The 9935-nt window shown below is 36.9% G+C and overlaps 1 protein-coding gene across 2 annotated transcripts; it reads left to right on the top strand.

The window, feature by feature from the left end:
* Positions 1–3388: 3388 nt before the first annotated feature.
* Positions 3389–6357, top strand: LOC145072688 (L-ascorbate oxidase homolog). 2 transcript variants are annotated; one of them, XM_079019153.1, is made up of 9 exons: positions 3389–3534; positions 3615–3768; positions 3860–3969; positions 4243–4513; positions 4631–4733; positions 4833–5178; positions 5269–5631; positions 5728–5806; positions 5983–6357. In XM_079019153.1, the coding sequence occupies exons 2-9, from the start codon at positions 3631–3633 to the stop codon at positions 6184–6186; spliced, it is 1614 nt and encodes a 537-aa protein (XP_078875279.1). In that variant the 5' UTR covers positions 3389–3534; positions 3615–3630; the 3' UTR covers positions 6187–6357. The 2 variants fall into 2 exon arrangements, with proteins under 2 accessions (XP_078875279.1, XP_078875280.1); XM_079019154.1 differs by having other exon boundaries at positions 3416–3539.
* The last annotated feature ends 3578 nt before the right edge of the window (positions 6358–9935 follow it).

The following is a 9935-nucleotide window of genomic DNA, read 5'->3' as shown; positions in this document are numbered from 1 at the left end:
TAATCTCGGATTTTCCCTGATATCGACTCACCATGCTCAAAGCATATTGAAACGCCCGTTATGTCAAGGTAAATTCTTAGCTATTTATTTTGACTTAATACCATAGTACGTCTAGCGTACATAAGGTACGTTAGGCGTACTTTGACATGTGCATGAGTCGGGGTAGCTGTAAGATCCCAAAAATTATAAGGTAAAAAATTCATTTTTAATTTAACCTTAAACACCATTTATCCTTTTTAATCATTCAAAAGGATATTAAAGTAAAAATAGTTATCAGAGTACAATCCTAAAATCACAAAGTGCGGAAACATAGGTGGATGCGTTGTGATCAAGTTGGGCATTTCCCTTTGGAACCGGAAGTACCTGAAACCATAACCATAAATTGTAAGCACAAAGCTTAGTGAGTTCTCCAAAATACCACATACCATACATACATAAACACATATTGGGCCCCAGCCCCACATCGGGCCTCGCCCAACATCGAGTCCCACTCGGCCTCAGGCCTCGCTCGACATCGAGGCCCGTTCGGATTATAGATTTGTCATTCATTAGGCCCTGCCTGACATCTCCTAGTATATATATAACACATACAAGAGTCACACAAACATCTAACATCCTATCATAATAATCATGGGCCGACATTGGTGCCTTCAACCCGCTAAACACAGTAAGGAAACTCACCTCAGACTGCTGAATCTCACAGATAAATCTCTAATTGTTGGCCCGCTAAAAATCCCTGCGCTATAATCACAAAATAACATCCAATTAATAATTGGATCCTGATTCACACTAAGAGTCCAAACTAGGGTAAAAGACCTTTTTACCCATTCCTAAATTGGCCCAAGGCCAAGGCCCAAACTAACTGTCTAAGAGGCCCAAAATCAATAATAATCACCCAAAGCCCAAATATAGCCCAATTTTCCACATTAGGCCCAAATCCCTTCATGGGCCTTCAACCAAAAGATTCCAATAAAATAGCATCGACCCAAAAATAAATTCTAATTGCCCAACAAGGCCCAAGACTACTAAGGTTCAACATGGACCCAATACCAAGAAGCCCACTATTAAGTACATAGGGTGTACTCAGCTCGTACACTTAGCGTACTCGCGTTGGGGCTTGTACGTGCAGCGTACCAACTTGTACGGCCAGCGTACTCCACAACTTGGCCAACTTCCATCATTAAGCTCTTAATCAGTTAAAACTTCAACCCAACACTCATATCTGACTTCCTTAAGGTGGTTTATCATGTAAAGTTGCCAACTTTACATGCATGCATGGCTTAATGGGGTTCTATAGCTCAAAAGAACTTAACAAAGGGTCTTAACACATGCATGAGTCCATAAACACCTTAAAATCTTGCATTTTTATGGACAAAGGGACCAAAAGAACCCTAGATCTAACATCAATCACTTATGGAGTGAATCAAGAGGCTTAACACTCATTCCAAGGACTCAAAAAGCACAAAATGGCACCAAAACTAGATCAAGTGTCACAGATTAGCAAGATGGGAGCTTTTTACCTCACAAAGATAGCAAATGATGAACTAATCCCAGGTCCTCAAGCTCCAAGCACAACTCCAAATGGTTCACTTCTTCTTCTCCTTCACAAAGCACCAACAATCACACTTTATGGCTCAAATCTCTCAAGAATTCAATGGGGTTTCGATTTCTGGACAAGAGGAGATGGAGGTTGTCTAAACATGACCAAATGAGGCTATCATAAGGCTTAAATAAGGTGTAATACCCTAAAAATTAGGGTTTCATTAACCACTCATACGTCATGTGTATTCAATGTACGCCCCACGTACTAGTTTAAAGGCTAAAAAGAAGGGAATTTGCACTTAGGGTTAAGAAGATACATACCCGAAAATGAATGTTACATTCAGTCCTTATGACCGGCTACTCCAAGTTAGCTGGGAAAATGACTTAATAGGGTAATATATTTTTCACTTTGTACACATTTAGTCCTTAATATTTTTTTGCATATTTAGTCCTTAATATTTTTTTATTGCAAAATAAATCTTTTTTGTTTTTGTACTCATTTAGTACGTATGACTGATTTCCTTAGGTTTTCTCACAACATCTTACGTGGGACAATTATTAATGATGTGTTTGGGGATGTTGATGCTTATATCCATCGCGATCTCGATTGATTGGTTACTTATGTCTTGTGGTTTGGTTTAGGTATTGTGTTTTGAACGTTGTAATTTCTTCATATAATATCGGATTTTAACGATCTTTATATCCACGTGATCGTTTTTTGAGTCTACTACAAATTTCTTTAAGATTACTCTTGTAAAAATGTAATATATTTTTACTTATGATTTTATAAAAAAAATACATGCATTCATGAAAAAAAACTACGAATATAAAGATCATAAGTAAAAATATATTATTTTTTAACGTAAGTAATATAAATGAAAGTTGTTGTAGATTCAAAAAAATGAACACATGTATATAAAGATCGTTAAAATGCGATATCGTATGAAAAAGTTACAACGTTCATAAAATAAGACCTAAGCTAAGCAACCAAGCAGCCAAGATCATGATAGACATAATCATAAATAAACTCAAACACCTCATTAATGATTGTCTCACGTAAAACGTCGTGATAAAAACCTAAATAAATCAGTCATAAGTACTGAATGAGTACAAAACCAAAAGGACTTATTTTTCAATAAAAAAAATATTAAGGACAAAATGTGGGAAAAAAAATATCAAGGACTGAATGTGTATAAAGTAAGAAATATATTACCCTATTAAATTATTTTTCCGGCTAACTTGAAATAGTCGGTCATAAAGATTCAATGTTTACAGTTTACAAGTTAAATGAGTAAAAAAAAAAAGTAAACATAATGATCAAATATGTACGCATCAAAATATATATTATTTTTTAAGTCATTATCCCTGTTGTGATAGATTATTGCTACAGTCCTTAAACTATGTTGGTTCAGATATTATTATCATACATAATTTTTTCGAATAAATTTTTTTTAATCTATTAATTAATTTTACATAAATTTTAGAAAGCTTGTAGTTTGTCTTTTTTTTTTTATCTTAAAATAATAATAATAATAGGGATTTTCTAATATGTGTCCTAAGACATATATAAAAAATATTAATTAATCATAATTATTATCATAATTAAACGTTAAACACATTAATTATAAAAAATATCATCATAATTAAATATAAATTTCATTAATAATTTTAATAATTAATGTATTTCAATTGTAATTAATTAATACTTTTATGTATCTTAGAAACATATTAAAAAATCCCATAATAATAATAATAAATCTTCGAAGTTTTAATATGAACTTTTTTTTACGCGCCATTCCGTTGTACTGATTGAGGATTACAGCCAAGCATGTTAGTAGGCAGGACTGAAATTAATGAGTCGGTCCTTTCATTCCTCATCCCAACCCCTTTAAGAAAATAAATTCCAAAAAGCAACAAAGCAGAAAAATATATTTTAAAAAAAAAAAAATCAAAGAAGAAGAATAAGGCCAGAGGAGATTGTTTGTTGTCCATGTTAAGTAAAGCCATCTTTTTTCTGCATATGTATATAGATACACATAGATCTGTATCTCACTTTTCTCATTTCACTACAGAAAAACGGTGGACCAGATGACCAAAGCGTCGCCGTTTTTGGTGTCGGTGATTCTTCTTCTTCTGTTTCAGTTCATCAATGGCGAAGACCCATACAGGTTCTTCACTTGGAATGTCACTTATGGTGATATTTACCCTCTTGGAGTCAAACAACAGGTTCCTTTTTTTCTTCTTTTTCAAGAAATCTCGCTTCCATTGATGAAGAAGTAAATATTAAAGAAGAAGAAATATCGATTTGTCTGTGCAGGGGATATTGATAAATGGACAGTTTCCAGGGCCTCAAATTGATTCTGTAACAAATGATAACTTGATCATCAACGTTTTCAATAGCTTGGATGAACCGTTTCTTCTTTCTTGGTTAGTTCTTCAATTTTCTCTGTGTGAAATTATGACTTTTTTTCGTTGGGAGTTGCAGGTTGTTCTTAAATTTTCAGCATGCTTTAGCGACTTGTACTCATACATATTGTTCTTGGTTTTTGAGTTCTTAACTATGCTATAATGACTTGTACTTTATTAGATTAAATCGCTTTTTTAATGACTTTGGGACTTGCAAATTCGTCTTCATATTCAACGTGCTTAATGACTTGTACTTAATTTTGCATCTTCGTGCTTTACTGACTTGTACTTTAGGAATGGGATTATGCAACGGAGAAACTCTTGGCAAGACGGCGTTTTCGGTACAAACTGCCCGATCCCGCCGGGGGGAAACTTCACTTACAATCTTCAAGTGAAAGATCAGATCGGTAGCTTCTTTTACTTCCCTTCACTTGCTTTCCACAAGGCTGCCGGAGGCTATGGTGGCATCAAAGTCGCTAGTCGCTCAGTTATTCCAGTTCCCTTCTCACCACCCGCCGGAGATTACACTGTACTCGCCGGAGACTGGTTCAAGCAAAACCACACGGTGAGTGAGTCGTAGTCTTTGATTCTTTTCAGATTTCAGCGTGTAGACGTGTAGTCCAACTGTTTGATGAGATGCCTAGCTGAAAGTAGATCGTTTTTTTTTTCTTGAATGTAACAGGATCTAAAAGCAATTCTGGACAACGGGCATGATCTTCCGTTCCCAGATGGCCTTCTAATCAACGGACGTGGATCAAATGGCTTTACATTTAACGTTGATCAAGGTTCGTACTTTGTAAAGTTCAAATCTTGAATCACTCATGGTGTTAATAATCAAACATCCAACAAGATTGATGATTTTTTCGTTTAAACTATTTTTACAGGTAAAACTTACAGATTCAGGGTATCAAACGTTGGTCTAACAACTTCAATAAACTTCAGAATCCAAGGTCATAAGCTAATTCTAGTTGAAGTAGAAGGAACTCATTCACTACAAAACACATATGATTCAATCGACATCCATTTGGGTCAATCTTATTCCATATTAGTCACTACCGACCAACCTCCTAAAGATTACTACATTATCGTCTCAACCCGATTCACCACACCAGTCCTCACAACCACATCGGCTCTACACTACAGCAACGCAGTCAGTGGTCTCGATGACGCACCTCCCGGTGGACCCACAACTGAAATCGACTGGTCACTCAACCAAGCAAGATCACTCAGGTAATTCAAAACGCCTCACACACCAATTGTTCGATGAAATGCCTCAATGAACTTAACACTCACATACATGTCTTTTTCGTGTTGAAATAGGCGAAATTTGACTGCAAGTGGACCAAGGCCAAACCCACAGGGGTCTTATCACTACGGATTGATCAACACTACTCGGACTATTAAGGTTGTGAATTCTGCACCGGTTGTTGGTGGGAAGCAGAGATATGCGGTTAATGGTGTCTCGTTTGTTTTACCGGATACACCTCTTAAGCTTGCTGATTATTTCAAGATTTCGGGTGTTTTTAGTCTTGGTAGCATTCAGGATGGCCCGAGTGGTGGTGTGAACCTGCAAACCGCCGTAATGGCGGCGGATTTTAGAGGGTATGTGGAGGTTGTGTTTGAGAATCCGGAAGATTCCGTACAATCTTGGCATGTTGATGGCCACCATTTCTTTGTTGTCGGGTAATATTTTATTCTTCAAAACTCACATGACAGAACAGAACAGGTTGTACTGTGTTTTTGATAGCCAAATAACTTGTTACATTGTGACAATAACAGGATGGATGGAGGGCAATGGTCAGAAGCAAGCCGGACTGGCTACAATTTACGCGACACAATTTCACGTGTTACCGTGCAGGTACAATCTTTTATCTGTCAGCAGCTGCGGTGTGGGAGTTCTAATTCCAACGTGGATTGGGCTCTTTGTGGGCACTGTGCTTGTTGTGTATCTGATTTACATCTCACATGATGCTTCTGATACACAGTGTGGTCCAGTTTAAGGGGTTGTTGAAAATTTGGTGTTTTGGTTTTCAGGTATACCCGAAGTCATGGACTGCGGTTTACATGCCGTTGGATAACGTGGGAATGTGGAATGTGCGGTCCGAGAATTGGGCTCGACAGTATTTAGGTCAACAGTTTTATCTTCGAGTTTACTCGCCGGCTAATTCTTGGAGAGATGAGGCTCCGATTCCAAATAATGTTATTCTTTGTGGGCGGGCGGTTGGACATCAACCTTAAAATTTGCTATGAAGTATGCATTTGTTTAGGAGTAATGAAAGAGAGGCTGTTTACGAGGTTATATACAAAAGAAATTTCGAATTAGTACAAACATATTTTCTTTGAATTAAATGTGGTTGATTTGGTTGTAGCAAATGGTTCAATATATTTTATTTTGGGGTTATGGAATTACATTTATAGTGCAAAAAGCAAATGGTAATCTATATGTATGTTGTATTTATTATAAACTCGAGCAAGGTATCCGAATAAAAGGTCACAAACATTGAGATTGATGAACTCCAGCAAAGGATCATAAAATTGGCCAAAAAGTGCAAACCCCAAACAAGAAGCAGTAACCTTACCACGTAGTAATTAACTACCGGCGACAACTGGCGTAATCGGTCGTCCAAATGACTATAAACAATGTAGCGATAAATTTATGAGGAAGTAGTGTGGATGTATATTTACCACAGTTTTTACGCATGGTCAATGTGTTTCACCTTCCCTAGTAAGAAGAAAATGTTTACACTAACACTACCACAATTTAATAAAAACAAGTTAAGGGAGGTAAGAAGTAGGCAGATGATGATGGTGATGGTAGAGAAACAACTTTTGACAATGACATCCTGCATAGAAAGATAGAAAATAAATGTTGTGAGTAAGTGTCCACATCGAATAATCCCAGTACGAAACGTTAGTCCATGATAGAAATAATAAAAAAAAAATAGATAAAAAGTAGTTTGTCTCTAAGATATCAAAAAGTCTTGTGGGATCCCGAATCCGTGGGGCCCCGATCCCATACGGGGAATATTTGTTAAAAAAAATTGGGGGCGGAGACAAGGGTAAGAAGCCCCCCCCCCCCCCCCCCCCCCCCCCCCCCCCCCCCCCCCGCGGTAACATCCAAAAAATTCTTGAAAAATTAAAACTTTTAAAATCAATCCATAAATCATCATTGTTTACAATTTAGTTTTCAGAACATGTTTAATATCAGAGTTTTCCCCAAAATCATAAATCCAAAAACACGAGGAGGTGCATGATCATGCATTCGTCTTCCCGCGATCATTTGAGATACCTGAAATATAACTCAAAACTGTAAGCCCAAAGATTAATGAGTTTCCCACAAGGTACCAACACACAAACTAATAACACATATACAATAACAACATATTATGGGTCCAATCAACCATCGGGTTGGAATGCCAACATACTATGGGTCAAACCCTTGACTATTCGAGACAAATCTGATAATCTCACCCCAGATCCTCTCTTTCTTCCAATTCTCTTCCCGAACACCATCGGCCTGAGCCTCCCTGATCAATCCCAAAAGTGGGGAACCCATTGATATCCTCATACACGACACCCCAACTAAAGACACATCCGACTTGCGGCTCAAAGCATCAGCCACTACATTCGCTTTACGCGGATGGTAAATGATCTTGCAGTCATAATCCTTGACTACGTCCAGCCACCTATGTTGCCTCATGTTCAGGTTTGGCTGATTCATAATATGCCTCAGACTCTTGTGATCCGTGTAGATAGTACAACGGACCCCATATAGATAGTTTCTACAAATCTTGAGGGCAAAAATCGTTGCCCCCAACTCCAGGTCTTGAGTGAGATATCGCGTCTCGTGCGGCTTCAGCTTCCGCGAAGCATAAGAAATCACACATCCCCACTACATGAGGATTGCCCCCAAACCGGTGATGGATGCATCACAGAACACCACAAAGTCCTTAGTCCCCTCCGAGAGGGTCAATAACGGGGCCTCGCATAATTTCTACCAAAGAGTCTCAAATGTTGACTGCTGCTCAGGGCCCCATCGGAAATTGTCACACCCCAAAACCATGAACGACGGAAACGTTCTGGGGCGGAGAACGTCATGTACAGTATCACAACAATGAAAAGTAGTAAACAAGCAACAACATCATCCATTGCATTAATAATATAATTTTAATACAAGTGTGTTCTGTTAAATTATGATAAACACTAAAGCATAAATCAAAATGAAAGATGCGTCTTGTACGAGCACCATCTTCTCTGAACCTTGCATCGGTACCTGTCTATGGTTGACCTGAGGATACAAGTTATTTTGAAAGAGAGTATCAGCTTTAAAGCTGGTGAGATCATAAGTATTTTAGTGTCTTAATTTGTATGTAAGTATTAGTACGTATATGAAATGTAAGCATTTGTATGTATATGAACTGTAAGTATGAAAATGTTTTGTACATCCTAGAAAACCATATGTTTCTTACTAAAAGTATCCTTCTACCAAGGCATCTAGTATCCGTATGTGTGTCTCTTGTAAGAGTGTGTATTTTCCCAAATCTAACTATCATTAATCAAAAATATAGTTTCTACATTACCATGCATCGTGTGAATATTCACGAGGTGAATGTAATGGGAAAATGAAATAGTACTATGGTGTAGTATCGAACTACAACCGTACTAATTACCTTAAGTCTATGGTAATTTTATAAGTATTGTAGTATTTGTAATAAGTGACTACTTCTGTACTAGTATTTCCTTATTTGAGGGATAAGGCATAATGTGATGGCTAGATCCCATGCTAGACGCTCCCCTGTCAAAGGGATTTTGGGACCCATACACGACCCCTGCATATCTGCAAGCCGTGAACATCCACATTACTATGATCACTTATACCCAATATAACTATCACAATGCGTTGTGATTCATTGGTATAGTTAGATCCTGAAATCATTCCATGCTATAGCACCTAGTGATGTCTGTTCTATTATCGTATATGTAAACGCACTCATGTAAATGTATCTATGTAAACGTACTCATGTAAGCGTAATCATGTAATAGTATAGTAGTGTACTGTAATGTTCTGCGTGTGCTAGTTGTACCGTGTGTTCTCTCTATCTAGCATGTATGTTTGTTTCTCATCACTATGTATTATGTTTGTTTCTCATCACTATGTATTATGTTTGTTTCTCTTCACTATGTATTATGTTTGTTTCTCATCACTATGTATTATGTTTGTTTCTCTTCACTATGTATTATGTTTGTTTCTCATCACTAGTATTATGTTTGTTTCTCATCACTATGTATTATGTTTGTTTCTCTTCACTATGTATTATGTTTGTTTCTCTTCACTATGTATTATGTTTGTTTCTCATCACTATGTATTATGTTTGTTTCTCTTCACTATGTATTATGACTCATGTATGAACTGACTCTTTGTATGATTCATTGTTCTAGTATTAGTATTAGTATCTTCCTAAACCACCCATATGGTAGCTTACTAGTAATATAACTGGTACGTATGAACATTAAAGTATACCCTTGCTACCCAAGGGTATTGAACTGAATGGAAGAACCTTTATGACTATATATGTACACATGATATATAACTAATATTTAAACGACCTTCGGACGGGTACCCGATATCCCACCAGACCACATCTCAAGCGCGAAAAGGAAATAGGGCGGGCGGCCTTCCTAAGCCTTTTAAACATTGCTTATATAACTATACATATATGGACATGCAATTGATAATAATTATAACAGAGCTTAAGTAAAAGTATTTGATAAGTAAAAGAGTTTGTAAAACAGTTTGAAGCAAAACAGTTTGATAAACAGTTTGAATAGTAAGAAAATCATTGGTTTTGTAGTTATTAATCACATGTGATTGATGTAATAACTATAAGTATTCAACTTGTATCCCCCCCCCCCATAAAAGCATTTAAAACATTTAAAAGTATTTCAAAAGTTAGTTAAAGGGGTATGAACTCACTTGTAGTGAGTGG

Source organism: Lactuca serriola, chromosome 9 (genome assembly GCF_051521515.1).
Source record: "Lactuca serriola cultivar US96UC23 chromosome 9, Lser_US96UC23_V15, whole genome shotgun sequence".
In the NCBI taxonomy this organism is placed as follows: domain Eukaryota; kingdom Viridiplantae; phylum Streptophyta; class Magnoliopsida; order Asterales; family Asteraceae; genus Lactuca; species Lactuca serriola.
This window is presented reverse-complemented; position numbering and strand designations above follow the sequence as displayed.

Coding starts and splice junctions, on each gene's coding strand:
- LOC145072688 (XM_079019153.1), top strand. CDS start 3,631: ATGACCAAAGCGTCGCCGTTTTTGGTGTCGGTGATTCTTCTTCTTCTG. Junction 3,769..3,859: donor CTCTTGGAGTCAAACAACAG/GTTCCTTTTTTT, acceptor TTGTCTGTGCAG/GGGATATTGATAAATGGACA. Junction 5,179..5,268: donor AACCAAGCAAGATCACTCAG/GTAATTCAAAAC, acceptor GTGTTGAAATAG/GCGAAATTTGACTGCAAGTG.